This window comes from Penicillium atrosanguineum, assembly GCF_028827265.1.
Source record: "Penicillium atrosanguineum strain IBT 20685 chromosome Unknown utg000005l_segment0_segment0, whole genome shotgun sequence".
In the NCBI taxonomy this organism is placed as follows: domain Eukaryota; kingdom Fungi; phylum Ascomycota; class Eurotiomycetes; order Eurotiales; family Aspergillaceae; genus Penicillium; species Penicillium atrosanguineum.
The window spans coordinates 221,993-238,951 of NW_026623137.1; the positions used below are offsets into that span (position 1 = coordinate 221,993).

The window sequence follows — 16,959 nt, forward strand, 5'->3', positions numbered from 1 at the left end:
CCGACTTCACCGGTGAGCGACACCGGTTAAGGCGCGGGAGAATGAGGACGGGGGACGGGGGACGGGGGAACAGGGGAATCAGGGCGGACACACAGCGTCGCATGCAGGCGCCTTGGTGGACTACGTGCCAGGATCGAGGGTAGCACACCCGAGAAGCAACGGTTGGGCAAGAAATACCACGTTAGGCTCAGAGCCCTGGAGAACATCGGGATCGTTCGGCACGGGCAAAGCAGAAGTCGGCTCCCGACGTCCTTAGGGCATCCGAACCCGAACGGAATCCCGATCTTCTATTATCGTGACTAAAACACACGGGGAGTATGGTGGGCAGGTGGATTCCACTACCATCAAATTTAAGCCCTAGTCGTCCCGTGGCTTTACTGTCTCAGGCTTCCTACACTCTCCATGTTCCAATGGTAGTGGGAATAAATTACGATGATTCACTTGTAGGCTGCATTGCTATATATTGCACTTCAATGTCTACGTGGCAACGTTGGTAGCTAACTGGTGTTCAGATTGAATGGCTTAGCAACTTTTCTTGTGGCACCGGCTCTGGAAGGTGTCGATCTTCACGCGTCGGTGGCGGCACTAGGCCTATACAGCAGAAAAGACCACCAAGGAATTAGATCTGGCTGCTACGTCAGAAGTGACCTTTGTTCCTAGGTCCTATCATGGTTGAAGTTCCTGATTCAATACTCTCACACCAGGGAAAAAGACATACTATACCCCGTAGATGCTTCTGGTTTTACTTAGCGCTGTTTTCGGAGGAGCTCCGAACGAGGCAAAGAAGCACCTGGGCAAGCTAACGAATCGAACTAGAGTCGGATCATTAATGTTGCCCCAGGGGATTTTTGGTCCTTTTCAACAATTTCGTCCCCCGCCTTCTCTGTACCCCACATAGGTACTCGCGTTTCTCTCGAGGCGACGTACCCATTATAAAAGCCAATCGCAGACTAGGCTTGAATTGGGCTTATTCGAGGATAGAAATTGGCACCAACTCGCTTGAAATTTGCTCGTGCACATAGTCCAAAGTATGCACTTGAATAGGTTCATCTAGCCGCACCAAATTACATGTAGATGTTGCATGTAGGAATCGCAAAATGTCGGAAACGGGGGCTTACGGTACACTTGCACCTTTATGATATTGACCAAACATTTGACTCTGAGTTAGTCTCTCTACCGAGGAATTGGCACAATTTCATGTTTGGGTTGATGTCGCTATACTCTTTCTCTAGTGCATTTTGTGTTTTCTACGTGTTCATGACGTCGTGATGCCATTATTTCATCCCGGGACGCCCCTCTCTATTTAAATATGCAATGAGCTAAGTCCCGTATGATCTCAAAGTATTTCAAGCTAATTTTATCGAATAATTCGAAGATCTTGGGTGTAAATAATCAAATAGAAGTAAAAGTAGAGAGTCGACACTCATAGTGGCAGACCGCCCACGTGACCGAAGTATCGGAGCTTCGGGTGAACTGGGCATCTCACAACCGCCCTTCTCTGGTCCAGACTTGACGGCAATTCACATCTGCCATTCACAATCATGGGTGCTGGCAGTTCTAAGCCCGAGGCTGCGGGCAGCTCTAGCCATGTCTTCTCTAGGTAATGCCCCTCCGATCTGCCATCACTCCACTTCGTTCCGGAAACCGAAACAACCATCCGGTCAACCAGCGCAATTGCGATAGGACCGGACATTCCCATTCAGGAATGCAGTCTTCTTTTAATCATGCCAATTGAACCATACACTGACAGAGATTATCATCCAGTAACTCCCCCATCCAGTTCTCCTCCAACCTAGTGGATGCCCTCCAGTCCACTTCCGAGGTAAATCCAAACTCTCAAAAACGAACCAAACACCCTCAACTAACACCAACCCCTCTCAGACCGACTCTTCGCGCACCAAGGCCATTGAGCTCGAAATCCAGAAGCGCGTCGCTCACGAACTCGAGCGCCTCCACCAACGCGAGAAGCAAACACTCGCCGAGATCGAGAAGAAGCTTTCCGAAGTCAAGAACACCGGCTCTCTCCCTGTGACTGCCGCGACCGCTCCCGTCGCCTCAACCAGCTCCGGCTACACAGTCGGTTCCTTGAACCTCGACGCGCCACGAGTCCCCTTCGCCGGACGCGAGCACGAGCCTTCCCCCGTCTTCACCGCGCCGGCCGCCGCGCCCCAGGCTGTTGCCAACCGCGATACCTCGCGGGATTCAGTGGCGAGTGAAATTGACCAGCTGCGCAGCCGGTTGGATGGACGAAGAAAGTTGGCGGAGTTGGATGAGGGTGTTTCGAAGGCAAAGGCTGATGTTGTTGGGTGCTTGCGGTTGAATGACCGTCGGCCGTTGGATTGCTGGCAGGAGGTTGATGCGTTCAAGCGTGAGGTTGCCAAGATGGAGCAGGCTTTCGTGGACCGCATTGTTGGTTGAGTAACCCGATGAACCGCGGTTTTGACTTGAGCGCTCGCTTTTGGTCGTGCCTGCTGGGCTGTATGTATAGATTACACTATTTTGTTTGCCATGAATCTGCATAGGATCAGATCTTTGATTGAGTGAATGGCCCTTGTGGCTGTAGCGTTTCGTTTATATGCTAGATTGAGAGTGAGAGAGAGAGAGAGAGAGAGAGAGTAAGGAACTGCATACGGAGGTCGATAGTCATGAAATGCTCGTTTTTATAAAATGCTTCCATGCAACCATTGACAGGGTATCAAATCACAAAGATATCAGACAAGCTCCCACGTTCCCAGTCGTCCAAGTTTCTCTCCCGCAGATCTAACAATACACATTCGCCGCTCAGACAACTTCGCGTCAGGAACCAAGACCTTCGACAGCTGTATTGAACCAATCCCAGTGCCTTTGCCCTCTGAAAGATTGTAATTACCAGTGCTCACAAAACCGATGAGATCTTCTTCTAATGGTACTTCCAAATGACCAGCCGTCGAGTTTTCATGTGCAGAAGTTGAGATCAGCGACTCGGCAAGACGACGGCGTACTTCCTCGTCAGAAAGCGTGGGATCATCAAGTGAAGTCAAGTTCGCGCCGGACTTGCGGCTCACAGATGCGAGGTCGAGCCACTTGCGCCGTAGGATGGGATCAGTGGGCAGACGATAGATGCGGGCACAAGGTGTGGGTGTGCCGCGGCTGGAAAGTGTGAGGTGGATAGTGGCAAGAGAGGAGGAATCAATGTTGGTCTTGCTGAGGGTGTTAAGGATTTTATTCGTGTCACCCGGTGTATATCGGATAGTGTGAATGTTGGATGGTGGGTCGATAGGACCGGCCTCTTGCTCATCGACCTTCTTAACAGTGCTGTGCACAGCACCCTCATTCGACGGCCCTTTCACAAGCCTCTCCCAATCACAGGCCCATCCATGTCCAATCTCTCCCTTGGGGCGACCGTCCCCAAGAACGAGAGTGTCAAATTCCGCTCGACGCCCTTTGGGGCGACGTTCCCAGTGGCGGCGGGATTTCTCGGCCTCGCGCTGAGTCCATTCCCATCCAGCTCGGGTACCTGGAAAATCGCCAGGGAACCATCCCTCGCCAGCCTCAAAGGCAAGCTGTTGATGTTCCTTCAGACCACCGAAGCGCGGATTTCCTCCACTCGAGAGAGGATGGTACATGAGCGAGTACCAAACAGGGACGACGCATTTCCAAGGTAGTAGCACAGTCCAGGATCCTGGAGTTGTGTTCTTTGAACGGGCTTGCGGTCGAGTTGTGAGTATCATTACCGGGATTTTTGGGTCATTAGGCTGTCTGGCAGGATAAACGCCTGGACCAGCGAGGGTCCGACGTCGGTTGATAGCCTTTTGGCTTGGAAGTTGGCGAGAAGCTGCAAGGCGACTGGGGCGATCGAAAAGGAAAGATTCGCCCTGTGTTTGATCGGGTGACCATTTTGATAGCAAAACTGCCAGCTCGTTCATGGAATTTTCATCGCTGGGTACCATGAGTGGGCGTGGCGGGAATTGAAGGCGAGGATCGGACACATTAAAGGCCAAGAGAGCATTTTGCGGTAGTGATGACGGATTTGATACTCCAAGAAGAGAAAACCAAATGTCTTCTGGGCTCTGTCCTACTGGAGCATCGCTCTGTGTCATAGCAGGCTGCAATGCAGCCAGCAGTGCTTCCATAGAGCCCGGTCCGGTAATTTCCACGCTGCCAATCTCAAATCGCAAGTCTTCTACCATAACAGGAGGGTTCTGTCTTTTCGACAGCTCAAGCAAACCCCGCCATAGTTGCAAAAATGCGGAGGGATGGACCCGGATCCAGAGCTTTCGCCGTGGCGTTTTCGATGCTGACTGGGCCTTACCTGCATCGGCCATCTCCACATCTTTGGACTTGTCCGGCGCACACCAGATAAGCGTAACAGGGGCAATTGGCCTGGAACGATCGTCCATTTCGAAAGTCCAGGCTTGGAATGACCTCGTCCCAGCTCTCCACTTCCTTCCCTTGGCTCCCCACGCCTCATTACCATCGACACCGACAGCTCGCAAAACAGCTTCAATGCACGACTCTGTTCCTTCAAGTTGAACAGTCGATATATAGCTCATATCCCAAGCCACGGCACCTCGAGCACCTCGCGCTCTATGTGTAGGTCGGTAGCTTTTTTCAGTTGGCGATAAGGGAATTGCGAACCGCCAGATCGGGTCCTTGCTTGTAGCCATATGGGCACGCTTTGCGTGAAACATGTGTGTAGGGAGCCATGTCTTGCACTTTTGGCGCTTGCGATATTTAGCATCTGCTGGCGGCGGCCTGGAGAGCTTGTACTTTTTGATCTTTGGTACCCGAGGAGCTGTATTAAAGGAGTGGCTCCCTTCCTCTTTCGATCGGGTCTCATTTTCCTGATCACGCTTTACTTTTGCGGCGGCACGTCGGACCTTGAACTTGGCATTGATATTTTGTAGACGACGAGCGGATTCGAGACGGATGCGCATGATCTGGGTGGGCTTGCGTCGTCGCGCGGTGACAGTCGGAGTATTGTCCTCAATCATCTAAAACAGAATCACGTTAGATCTGGAGCAGCTAAGAGCATACCCTCGTCAAACGTACCTCGTGTTTCGCCCGCGCCCGCAACCTCCGCGGAACCCGTTTAACGTTGTGACTTGCGGTGCGGCGTCGCAACGCACGAGGAACTTTTTGGAACGCCCTAGTTGTCAATGCGGTTTTCGACCGCTTCATACCATCCTCCAGGGCCTGGATCTCAAATGCCCGAGCGGCTGCGTATGCGGCGACATCGAGCTCGCCCGTCACGGAGAGCGCAGCGTCGGTTGACTGCACAGCCAGGGAGCGTGCATCGAATGTTTTAGCGCGCTTGCGAGAGACGCCGGTAGCTCCATGAGCTCCTGGCGGGACAGGCTTACGCTTTGCTGGGTTGGAAGCCATGGTGGCTGCGCTGTTGAGTCGGACTGAGTTGAGAATTAAAATGGTTGCCGGGGCTTGGCGCGTCATGGATCAGCCCCACGATCTGTACCTTATCTACTTCACCAACACCGTGGTAGTCTACGCAATGTTTAAAGCTTAAAATAATTAATTCATTGATCGAATTGAAATTATCCTCATCAAGTACATAAAGTGAAGTGAAAAATATTTGCAGAACACAACGTAACTCACATCACCACCGCAACGTGGTCCGTCATGTACTTGGAGATGTTGCCCAAGAAGCACGAAGCAATTATGGACACACCTCCAAATGCGATACTGACGTAGTATACCCACTTATATGACTCGGCATAAGCAAGCTGGCCAGCTGTGACGACCATCTCGTATGCCGTTTCGTTGCCAGCGATGCCGGGGATCAATTTGATTTCGTCGAGGAGGGAAGCACCGGTGAGCTCAATGACTTCTGTGATGAGCTTGACGTCGGTAATTCCAAGCTCCGCGACCATTGTACCACCAATATAGGTCTGTGCCAATGGGACGAATTTGGAGATGAAGACGTTGTAGTAGATACAGTAGCCGACACCACCACCCACGACACGAATGGAGAGGGTCAGCGCAGAAATGGTGGCAATCAGATCCTAACTAGTGTCAATATGTGACTAGGTAGTCATTTATCAAAGGGACTCACGTCGGGGCAGATGATGGTGGTGATAATTGAGGCGGGAACGACGATACCGCCAATTCCAAGGCTGGCCAGAATGAGGACTCCCCACAGCTGGTACATGTTGTCAAGACGCCCGATAGACATAGCACCGCAACCTGAAGACTAGTTAGTTATCTGAAGACACCATATCATGGAGGACTTTTGGATACGCACCTGCCGTCATGAGGATACTGCTGACAATCAACAACTCCTTGTTGTGTCCTCGGAACACACTCAAGAGCACCAGCACAATACAAGCACCAGCCAAAATACCAAAACCAATAGGCAAACTGCGGACACCAACCTCGACGGGGTCGTGCCCAAATACATTGAACGACTCGGTGGGCCAGAACATCAGCACCGAGAAGAAGTTGGCGCCAGAGATGAAGGTGATGACAAGCGTAAGACCCAGAGTGCGAGGCTCCTGCTTCAGCCGGGTCGGGAAGATGGGATACTTGGCACCGTAGATCTCCCAGAATGCAAATGCGACAAGAAGGAGGAAACCAATGATCAAGGGCGCAAGGACGTGAGCGGAGGACCATGGGTACTGAGCAAGCAAGGATTAGCATAAAGGCAGGAATGATGAAGAGCGAAACATACCATGTATCCACCCCACTGCAGGCCGGCCAGGAAGACAATCAATCCAGTGATACTAAGGAAGCCACCGACAAAGTCGATGCGTCTGAGAATTTCCTTCCGGCTGAGTCCAAGAGAGTTGGTTCGAGGAGGAGGGATGTAGAAGAAGACCGTGATCAAAAGACCAAATCCGCTCCACGCCCCACAGAAGGCACCAACATAACGCCAGCTGCTGTGATAAGCAATGAGCTGAGCCCAAAGGACGGACGGACAGAAGGGGACAATGGTGAAGATCAGGGCGGCGACATAAACACCACGCTTGCGGGTGGGAGCCATCTCGGAAGTAGCAGCTAGCGCAGTTAATTCATTAACACCAGCGCCAGCGCCAGCAATCGCCATGCCCGCTAAACTGAAATCAGAAGTTACTCTAAAAAAGGGACGATTCGAGGGAACACACCGATAAAGATGTTCATTGTGTGTGCTGTGCTGCAGACGATCATCCCAAGACAGATGAACGAGGCACCGATGATGGCGACATAGCGACGGCCGAGCAGATCAGATAGAGATCCGACAAATGGGCAAACACCCGCGAGACTGAGAAGATTGGCGAGAACCTGTTGAACACCGTTAGTCTATGGCGGAATTAGTCTGAATGGTGGTCCTTACAAACCAAACCCAACGATCCGCCCCTCCAATGTCTCCATAGATATATGGTGGAATACCACCTGTTTAAGCCCGTTAGGAAATCCCCGCACATGTACAGCATTCACACTGGGAGCATACCGAAGAGATAAACCGGAATCTGGCTACCAGTCCACAAGAAAGCCATTGCTGTGAATCCCATGAACCGTCGGAAGGTCATCTAGCGACAATCAGTACTAATACTCCACGAGATCAACGCTCCTCTTACGGGAATGTCCTTCTCGGACTCATGAAGGCCCGCTTCATTAGAGCTTCCATCGACCATCTCCTGGTGACTGTGAGACGACCCCTCGAGCTCCTTGCTATCCTCAGGCTGGATGGTGTGTTTTTCATTGTAATGCGCCGGAGGCGACTCTTCAATTGGCCCAGTCATAGTGGGCAGATTTCTTAACGGCAGGGTCGCCGATATTCAAGGGGAAAGATACCAGTGAAATAGAAAAAGATACAAACTGGATAGAGGGGTTTCAATTCCAGCTGGTGCAACATCGATCCACTTGGCGGGGAGACGGGGGAGATATAGCTTCGTTTAAGGTAGACAGGTAACATGATCGCGACCCACTGCCAAGTCGCATTAAGCACTTAAACAAAGTCATCTCGGATATGTCTGAATCCGGAGCCAATCAGGTATAGTATCGAGCCGGGGAAAAAGATTGGCGGGGGCGGCAAAAGGAGTACGGGGTGAGATGGAGTCAAGATAAGCGATAGCCGGGTTTTGAAGTCCAAAAACTAGAAAATACCGAGGCTGACTAGGGAACCCCTAGTAAATCCAAGGGAATGTCGGAGGGGCGACGCAATTCTTCCAGACAAAATGCGGGGGAAAACGTGGAGAAGGTGGATGCGGGCCTCGATCCCCGCCAGTCCGGGGCCAAGTTCCGCAATGGGATCAGCCCCGAAACTGTATCCTATCCAAGGATCTGTGGTCTTTGCTAGCTGCTTTCGTTGCTGCAGGATCTTGATACATTGTATGATTATATGATTGTGAGTGAGTGTGTGTGTGTGTGTGTGTGTGAAAAAAAGAGAGAGAGAGAGAAACTATTTACAGATGAATCCCCGGGGCTGAGGAGGCGTATTGTACATCGTACAAGGGGAAAACCGGAACACGATTCTCCGCCGCGCATAGAGGATTGATGCGAAGCGAGAGCACTAGTCCGGATCACAAAGTGGCGGACAAGTCAATTACGGGTCCATTTCGGTTGACATTCTCCACAATGACTCTAGTCATGAGTCTTGTGTAGCTTAACCGCCACCCATCGATCAAGCTCAAAAGTGCTCCCCGACTTCTTTGAGCTTGAGCTTCTTTGGGACAACAAACAGACCACTCGCTTCGACGCAAAGGCGTCCGGTCATGTCACGCAGCTCGCACTTGGCAAATGCCTTTGCGTCGGTGCTCTGCTCCTGGTCCAGCGTGGTGTGGAGGGAATAGAAGTTGCCCGAGTAGACAGGGGCGCGATAGTTAATATTGAGGTTCGCCGTGACCCCTGTACGAGCCGGGAAATGTCGAATAGCAGCACGTCCGAGGTTCTCATCGATCACAGTGCCAAGCGCACCTCCGTGCACCATGGTTGGCCACCCTTCGATGCCAGTCCCAAAGAAGACAACGCTAACGAGCTTCTTCTCTTTGTCGTTCCAAAATACTTTCTATCAAGCACAAACTGAGTTAGCCAAGAACGGGATACCGAGGGTCGGTATCGAAGCCTGTCGGTAGTTGCTGGTCTGGCTCGCCCAGACTCCAGGCTCCAGACTCGCCCACGCCGAGGACAACAAATGCGGAAACCACAACACTACTCACTTGCATGCCCAAGCCTCTGCTTCCAGCAAGTGGTCCAGAGGTGAGCCGATGTGTCTTATGATCATCCGAGAAGTTTTCGTAAACGTCCTTTTCCGTAAAATCGGGATTTTGTCGCAACTGCTGCACAATCGGAAGACCGATCTCATAGGCGCGCTGAATGTGCTCGAGCTCTGCCTGGTCCTCGATAGTTCCTGGAAGTGGCGGTTCCGCGAATTTGCTGTCCATCCATTTTCCAGCACTCATGCCAAGGGTTCCGAATATACCAGCGTAAATTAGGCGGCGCCTCCATCGCGAGGGTTGGGCCGAGGTGTTCGCATTCGCGGTAGTGCTGGCATTCCGGACGGAGAACCGAGTCAAGACAGGCGCGCTGGTGATAGCTGCGCGCAGTGGCTGTTGTAGGATCCGGCGGGAATACATAGTTGTCACATCACCATTCAAGAAGTCATAGGTAAGATAAAGTCGCGTGGATCCGAATGGCTTCAACCGCGGTTCAATCACGTGACAACATGTCTGATGTATGGTCACTTTACTCTAGAATCAAGGACCTTCTTTGCGGACAAAATCTACGCTACTCATTACGGGAATGATATATTTGGTTCAAAAAAGACCGAAATCACCATCAACATCGACTCGTGGTCATCGTCTATTCATCTAGAGGCGTATCTTTTGGTCGCGAACTAGAGCAAATAGTACTCCAATCCCAACACACGGAGAGTTTAATCCAATGTAGGCAGCTCAATAGCCCGATAGAGCAAGATCAGAGCAGAGTGGGACTCTCCTATGAGATTCGTTAGCAGCATTCTTTCACAAAATCGTCTGTTGTGTACTTACCGCCACCGGAAAGGGTCTCGATCTTCTCAGCGTCCACTTCGGTGACCTTGTCGTCGTTGAACCACCACCACTTGCCTTCGTCCTCGCGGCGCTCGCTGGCAGTCTGGGCACCATCGGACTTCCGCTCCTGCTGCTTGACATAGGCCGTGTAGTGGCCACTGTCGGCACTTGCGCCCTGGTGGGTAATGACGCCACGAAGCTCGTACAATCCAGACTGGTTGGTGCCGTTATCAGGTCTATTCTGCTGGAGCAGATCATGCAGCTCTTGTTTGGCGACGCGGACAGACTCCATCATCTCTGCCTCGTGCTCGGCGTCGGTCTTGAAGTTCTCCTCCATGTTGGTGTCGCCGTCCTTGTCACTGGCCTTGCCCTTTTCTTCGGTTGCCTTTTGCTTCTTCTGCATAGGTTCCATTTCGCCTCCAGTTTCTTTCCCGTTCTTTTTGTCCTCCTCTTCGCGCTGATTATTGAGCTTTTGGCGCTTGCGGGAACGCCCAATGTCAACCTCATCCTTGCGGATCTCACGAACCTTGTCGCGGACGGGCACGAGCTGCTTCCGAAGCTCCTCGGTACAAAACTCCACCACGTCAAGCTCGGCAGGGAAAGTGACCTTGCGCATGATCTTGGCTTTCTTTTGAGTCTCGCGCTTCCAGAAAAAACGAACGAAGTGAACCGTCAGGTACTTGGGCAGACGAGAAATGCGGGACTGTTTAGTGTACAAGGCGTTGCGGTTCAGTGTAGGGGACTGCTTCTCAATCTGCTCCCTCAAGCCTTCCATGATACCATCTTGAAGGTGGTTGGTCTCCTTCCCGATATGGCAATCCAGCTTGAAGAACACGTCAGAGCTCTTGTTCGGCTCCTCGCCTGCATCTTTAGCCCCAGGCTCGTCACACTCGGTAATAGACTCGAAGCGACCAGCCATATATTTCTCAATAAATGAAGTACGGGTGGCGGCATCTCCGTTTCCATCGGTGATGGTCAATTTGTTTCGCAGTTGATTCAAAATCTGAGACCATGCTTCCTCGGCGTCCTGCTGTGCATAGCCGTGGCCGTTACGGTCACGCTGAGCAAACTGGGGGAAGGCGGTGCGAAGAGCATTCAGGAACATAAGAGGAGGAATGCCCTCTTGTGTTTCGGACATCTGCTTGAACAGGTCACGAAGAGCTGCAGCCATATCTCTAGAGCCGTCCAGGGCGCCAAGACCGAAGCTGCTGAGGTCAGAAGCACCAGACTGACCAGACGAGTTGTCCGGACGGTACGTCTGAAGCACCTCCTGCAGCTCAGGAACGCTGCGCAGGGTTTGGAGGGTGGAGTTGAGGTAGCAAGTGTTTCCCAAGTTCTGCAGACCGGCGGGGGTAGCACCTAGTTGTTGCGCCACCTCCGCGGCAGTCATATCCTCAAGGAACTTGACTGCATCCTTCGGCCGACCCAGGTCGGCAGATCCTTGGCCGCCTGACGGGGTACCCATCATCATGAAGGTCTGCCCTGGCTTGGCGTTAAGAGATGACAACAGGGTCTCATCCTTCAGTTGGCCACCCTTGACAAGAACCTTTTGTCGATCTGGTTCGACTCCTGTCAAGGAGAACAGCTGGTACTTCAATGTCTCGCCGTTGGAGGTAGGGTCGAGCTCGACTTCGTGGCGTTTGCCGGCATGCTTCACAATAACTAGGATCAAAGTTAGCAACCAAATTTCAATCTAAGAGCCTTCTGTCACATACTCGGTATGGACGCCATCTTGACGAATAACTTTGCGGAGGGAGAGAGATGGGAGAAGTTGGATGAGTTGAGTGATTGGTAAACAGCTCCGGGGTGGCTAATCGGGCGTGGGGCTTTGCAAACCAACCAAACAACCGTCATCACCGCCCGAGCGGGACGACCTCTCCTCCGCCTCTCCGCTGTTATCGCCTCCTGTCTCTTCCTGCAATTGCTGGCTCCCTGATAATTCTTGGTACTTGTTGGGATTCACAGGGCAGAGTCGCGACTGTGATCTAAACCAGATTGCAAGCTTGGAGAACCCTTTACTCGTCCGATCCATACACGCTACCCCTCCACCATGGTACGTCAGGCCCCAACATCGCGAACCCGGCAGATCTAACCTAGGATATCAGTCACAATCTTTACGCCCCTACCTCCAGGCTGTGCGCGCTTCCCTGACCGCTGCTCTCGCCCTTTCCAACTTCGCTTCCCAGACCTCCGAGCGTCACAATGTCCCCGAGATTGAAGCCGCTAGCAGCCCCGAGCTTCTCCTCAACCCGTTGACGGTCAGCCGTAATGACACAGAACGTGTTTTGATCGAACCGAGTGTGAACTCGGTGAGAATCTCGTTGAAGGTTAAGCAGGCTGATGAGATTGAGCACAGTAAGTTATTTTATTCCACACAGGCTGCGAACTGTTGAGTAATAACCTCAAATAGTCCTTGTACACAAGTTCACACGTTTCCTGACTCAACGTGCTGAGTCCTTCTTTATCCTTCGACGGAAGCCCATTGAGGTAAGTTTCAGATCGGCCGAGTTTCACGCATGGTCACAGGGCCATAATTACGTTGCTAATGGCTTCTTAGGGCTACGATATCTCCTTCCTGGTGACCAACTACCACACCGAGGCGCTCCTTAAGCATAAGTTGGTGGACTTTATCCTCCAATTGTTCGTTTGGTCCCTGTTTCCTTCTGCGTCGCATTTCTGCTAACAGACTTCTAGTATGGAAGAGGTGGACAAAGAGATCAGGTAAGGCGCCAGCCAATCCCGGCTCCTCGTCTATAAGCGAACTAGTACTAACTAACTTTCTAGTGAGATGAAGCTTTTCTTGAACGCTCGAGCCCGATTCGTTGCCGAGTCTTTCTTGACTCCTGTAAGCAGCTCCCCGCTTCGCATCCCTCGACCATCTGCTAACACCCCCAAGTTTGATTAAATTGCGTGGCGTTCTTCAAGGTTGCTGGCGACGAAAGATACACCTGTCTTATCCGTATTTGTTCTATACATCAAAACAGGCTTGCAATGAAAGACTACCTACGGGTATATTTCCAGCTCCACTATACATTTCAAGCATCTTGCTTGATGCCCACGACTGGTGCACCGAGGACATGATTTAGTGCCTCTCCCAAGTCCTCTATCCGAATCCCTGTTCCTTTGCCGTCGAACCCCTGACCGAGCTAGAGCAGGTCCTAGACCCAGGTAAATGAGCTCTTCTTGCTTAAGGGCCGGGTCATATCGAGCGATCGAGGCTTAGAGTATCCCTTCCTTAGTAAGTTAGTCGCTATTCTTACCGTAACGCCTGTCATTCAGTTAAAAAGGCGTAGTGCAGAGCTGCTGAGGTGGGGGAGGCGGTTTCTAGGGAGAGCAGTTTGATGAAGATGCAGGGCTCAATCTACGTCCCGCACAGATCTCATCCGCAATATCATACTTGGTTTTGCTTCTCTTTCTCTTTTCGCTATAGGACCTATTCACTTCAATCGATGTAGTTGTGACCTGGTTAGGCAGCGCTTTGATGGTGGGTTTTCTTTTCTTACTTTCACTTCATCCCTGGGAGTTCCTTTCTCGTCGTCACCTTCCTCGACCTTTTCTATCCAAACGCCTTGGTAGGTATCTCACCTTCTTACTTTTTACGCCTCTTCCAGCGTTTCTCATCCTGTCAACCTTATGAACGCCCGAAGTCTGCTCACATTAATATTCTCTAGATCACATCTTCAAAGATGTATCACCACTCCCTCGACCCCCCCGAAGAGGCGGATGCAAATGCCAGAATGCGTGTCCTCGAGGACAAGACCATGGAGGAAGTGCTGCACCAGCCAGACTGGCCAATCGGTAACCAGGCTGAACGCCGGAAGCCTTCCCTCGCCGGGGTTGCTCGAATTGACAATGTTAGTCGCATAATTTCATCTGAATCATCTACTCTTTTCCTATTCTAACCAGATATTGGACCCATACCACAGATCCCCTACTCGCTCACTCGTCCAGAAGTGATCCAGATGTTTGGGCGAAGTGGGAACCTGATCCCGGAGTCTCAGTGCCCAGTTCATATCATCATGGAACGCTCTACTGGAAAGACAATGTGCTGCTTTGTGGAATTTGAGGACCGCGAGAGCGCGCAGGCCGCAGTGGATCGTTTGAACGCTACGACTATGTCTCAAACCGGCCCTCGTATGGGAAATCGCCATATCGATGTTACCCTGAGCAGCCAGCAAGAGCTGATGCAGGCTCTTTTCCCCAGGGCCAAGTGCGTTGACTGGGTAGGTGATCGCTTTGTTGCCCGTGACAAGCTTCCAACTGAGTGGTGGTCGACTGGCTTTGATGGATTCATTACAGATGAGGAGTTGTTCTGTGTGATTCGGCACGCAAAAGAGCCGCACCGAGTAGGCGGAATTGCTCCCAGTTCTCCTTCTTTGCCATCAAGTTAACAATCATCACAGAGCGCATTTGCAGGAAAAGTGCCTCAGCGCACTTATGAGTCCCTCATCAGCACCATCTGGAAGGTGAGTCCCCTCTCATCAAATATTTAACATTGTTTTATTGTTCCTCAAATTCTAACGGATTGTTTAGTTCCCATGGTATGCCACTAGCATGTACACCGTGCATGCTCGTAATCAACTGTTCGACGCCTTGCTGGCGATGGTGGAGCTCCTATATCATCGCATTGGAAACTCTCGTACCGTCGGCCTGGACTACCGTCTGGTTTCGGAAATGATGCAGACCGGTCTCCGGTGCCCTGGTTTTAATCCCCGCATGAAATTTGCAATGATCGAAGCTGGCAGAGATCACCTTACTCTACAACGCATGTCGCGTGATGCCCTCTCGCTGTTTCCATTTGATACTCTGACCTGGTTGGCTCCCTACGACGTTGCTTCCTTAGCGGTATGATTTTCTGATGGTTGCCCGTCTCATCATTCTTCCCTTTCTTTTCCTGACATTGCTTTTAGTTTTATGGATCACTGATGAGCCGTGGCCGTGCTTCTCAAACTGAGAAACAGGGATTGGAGAATCGCCACACTAATTCCAACTGGATCCGGCCCTACGGTCCGCAGCTCTTTGCATGGGGAGAAAAAGCCGCAAAGAGTAAGACTTTTGCTGAGGCAGTTGCCTACGAGTTGGGTATTTTCCGCTCTATCATCATCGCTGGCCATGGAAACGACGGTAGTCACTCCCGTGTCTCCTCAATCGGGACTGCGCCGCCCAGCAGTCCTCACCGTGCTGCGCCACCGTCTTCGACTGTGCCTCACACTGCGTCGAACACCACGCGACCTGGCAATATCGAATCCCTGAACACATATGTTGACTCCTGGTCTAACACCACCGACGATTTTCTTCCTCCTTACCACACGTCCAGCCAGAGCTGGGACCCCTCCGTTTCTACTTCTGCTACGAACAGCCGCCAAACTGCTCTTTCTCCAAGCATCTGCCAAAACCGAGCCCCCCGCCCTAACGGTAAAAGCCATAAGTAGGGAGCTCGTGCTAGTCGTCGTCTCCAAGAACGAAATGTACGATATGGTCAAGACAAGAAAACGACGTTGAGATTGGGATGTTCTGAAACCACGTTTTTTTAAGCTGTCATGTGACACCCCTGGGGGGGGGTGCTACCGCACAGTTGCTCTGTATCTACTCATTCTTGCTTTTCATTTGCTGCATGATGTGGAAGCCGGTCTGTTCCAAGATCTAACGGTCCGAATCTGGGAGGGAGGAGATGATTCGAGGAGCGGTGGCGGATGCATCATTCTCTATACTGAGAGCCCTTAGAAGTAGATACCTAATCATAGTCAAAACATCTTGAAAATTTAACAAAATCCCAAGTGACTTGTAGAATCAATAAATTGGATGCCCAGCAGCATTAACCTCAAATACTGCATGTATTCTAACAGGTGTCAGACTGCTTGAAAGACATGCCAAATTGGGCCAGCAGCAAAAAGATTCATACATTTCAGATCTTGGTTTTGTCAAAAAGATTTAAGATGGCTATTTCGCAGTACTAGACGCCATTTAACACGTTAGAATTGTCCTCTTCTGACCCTCCATAAGTCGCCCATCCTCTCTGTATTGATGGTAAACCATTCATTGACCACAGCGACCACTATGGCTTATAGAGATGTAGGACGGGACCCGTAAGAGAGGTTCTTACGCTATGCCTTACGTACACTTCCAAACTGCTGCTTGTTTTGTCGGTATTTCTCTTTCGCGATCGTTGCAACGCGGCGGCACTGCGATTTAATGCAATCGTTATAATTAGTGCTTGCGGTATTTCAATACAATGCATATCATGCTATATCATTGCTGGCTAAAGGAACGATAGTATTCATACCCGGGTCATCTCTATCGGGAACGCACTAATCAATCATCAAGCAAAGTTCTATTAGCTTAATTGAGCCTAATTAGTTGCGTCGAGACTATGTAGGCGCTTCTTTCTGAATCAAAGTAAGTCGGTGTATAGCGGGCATTGGAGTAGAACATACCTCTGTCTTGAGACGCCTGATCAAAGCCACATCGATCTGTATTCATCTCTTTGATCTTGTATAATGATTTCCGTAGATCTATATTGATCACATTTCTATGAGCATCGACACTTACGACTGTGACAAGCCCTAGGTGCTGCATTTCCGTCTTCAAGTGAGCCTCACACTAAGCCCATCACTCCGCAACTAAGCGGCAATTGGTTGGCTTACCGATATCATCGTCTTATTATTCAATCACTATATACAGCGAGAGATCGTGATTATGGGGGGACCTTACTAAAGGTTCGTAATGGAGCTGACTTGCTCCTTGCAGAAAAAAAGTAAATGCGCGATAGCTGGTTCTAACTTCACCAGGGAAGATAAGGTGAGTTCTATCGAGAGTATTAGGAAAGATCCATGTACAGCTAGAATGATTCATATTTTTGGAGGGACGGAATGTGGCTGAGGATTGCGTCAAGGCCGAATTGATAATCCCGATCATCGCAGAAAATCGCAGAAAATCAATGGCAGAAAAAAGGGTTGCGGAAGGCTAAAAGGCGGAGTCTAACTCATCGTGGATTTCC

At 51.0% G+C, this 16,959-nt stretch overlaps 7 protein-coding genes across 7 annotated transcripts; 3 read left to right on the forward strand and 4 right to left on the reverse strand.

Annotated features, from left to right (window-relative positions):
- Positions 1-1,541: 1,541 nt before the first annotated feature.
- Positions 1,542-2,418, forward strand: N7443_006310 (Mic19 family protein; the record flags this gene model as incomplete). Its single annotated transcript, XM_056886366.1, has 3 exons — positions 1,542-1,600; positions 1,765-1,822; positions 1,882-2,418. 3 exons carry the CDS (start codon positions 1,542-1,544, stop codon positions 2,416-2,418), a joined length of 654 nt encoding a protein of 217 aa, XP_056740015.1.
- A 293-nt stretch (positions 2,419-2,711) lies between these two features.
- On the reverse strand, positions 2,712-5,364 carry N7443_006311 (ribonuclease P/MRP protein subunit POP1; the record flags this gene model as incomplete). Its single annotated transcript, XM_056886367.1, has 2 exons — positions 2,712-4,973; positions 5,032-5,364. 2 exons carry the CDS (start codon positions 5,362-5,364, stop codon positions 2,712-2,714), a joined length of 2,595 nt encoding a protein of 864 aa, XP_056740016.1.
- Positions 5,365-5,588: 224 nt separating this feature from the next.
- Positions 5,589-7,715, reverse strand: N7443_006312 (putative MFS drug efflux pump; the record flags this gene model as incomplete). Its single annotated transcript, XM_056886368.1, has 6 exons — positions 5,589-5,999; positions 6,050-6,180; positions 6,239-6,611; positions 6,665-7,044; positions 7,098-7,272; positions 7,551-7,715. The coding sequence occupies 6 exons, from the start codon at positions 7,713-7,715 to the stop codon at positions 5,589-5,591; spliced, it is 1,635 nt and encodes a 544-aa protein (XP_056740017.1).
- An 887-nt stretch (positions 7,716-8,602) lies between these two features.
- N7443_006313 (PaaI family thioesterase) lies at positions 8,603-9,548 on the reverse strand (the record flags this gene model as incomplete). The annotated part of the gene is made up of 2 exons (XM_056886369.1): positions 8,603-8,980; positions 9,132-9,548. 2 exons carry the CDS (start codon positions 9,546-9,548, stop codon positions 8,603-8,605), a joined length of 795 nt encoding a protein of 264 aa, XP_056740018.1.
- A 299-nt stretch (positions 9,549-9,847) lies between these two features.
- N7443_006314 (ubiquitin-specific protease UBP6) lies at positions 9,848-11,693 on the reverse strand (the record flags this gene model as incomplete). Its single annotated transcript, XM_056886370.1, has 3 exons — positions 9,848-9,909; positions 9,963-11,624; positions 11,678-11,693. 3 exons carry the CDS (start codon positions 11,691-11,693, stop codon positions 9,848-9,850), a joined length of 1,740 nt encoding a protein of 579 aa, XP_056740019.1.
- A 319-nt stretch (positions 11,694-12,012) lies between these two features.
- Positions 12,013-12,867, forward strand: N7443_006315 (actin-related protein 2/3 complex subunit 4 family protein; the record flags this gene model as incomplete). Its single annotated transcript, XM_056886371.1, has 7 exons — positions 12,013-12,015; positions 12,068-12,317; positions 12,373-12,449; positions 12,520-12,602; positions 12,657-12,683; positions 12,747-12,807; positions 12,859-12,867. The coding sequence occupies 7 exons, from the start codon at positions 12,013-12,015 to the stop codon at positions 12,865-12,867; spliced, it is 510 nt and encodes a 169-aa protein (XP_056740020.1).
- Positions 12,868-13,648: 781 nt separating this feature from the next.
- On the forward strand, positions 13,649-15,394 carry N7443_006316 (uncharacterized protein; the record flags this gene model as incomplete). Its single annotated transcript, XM_056886372.1, has 5 exons — positions 13,649-13,816; positions 13,889-14,308; positions 14,366-14,428; positions 14,496-14,807; positions 14,873-15,394. 5 exons carry the CDS (start codon positions 13,649-13,651, stop codon positions 15,392-15,394), a joined length of 1,485 nt encoding a protein of 494 aa, XP_056740021.1.
- Positions 15,395-16,959: the final 1,565 nt, after the last annotated feature.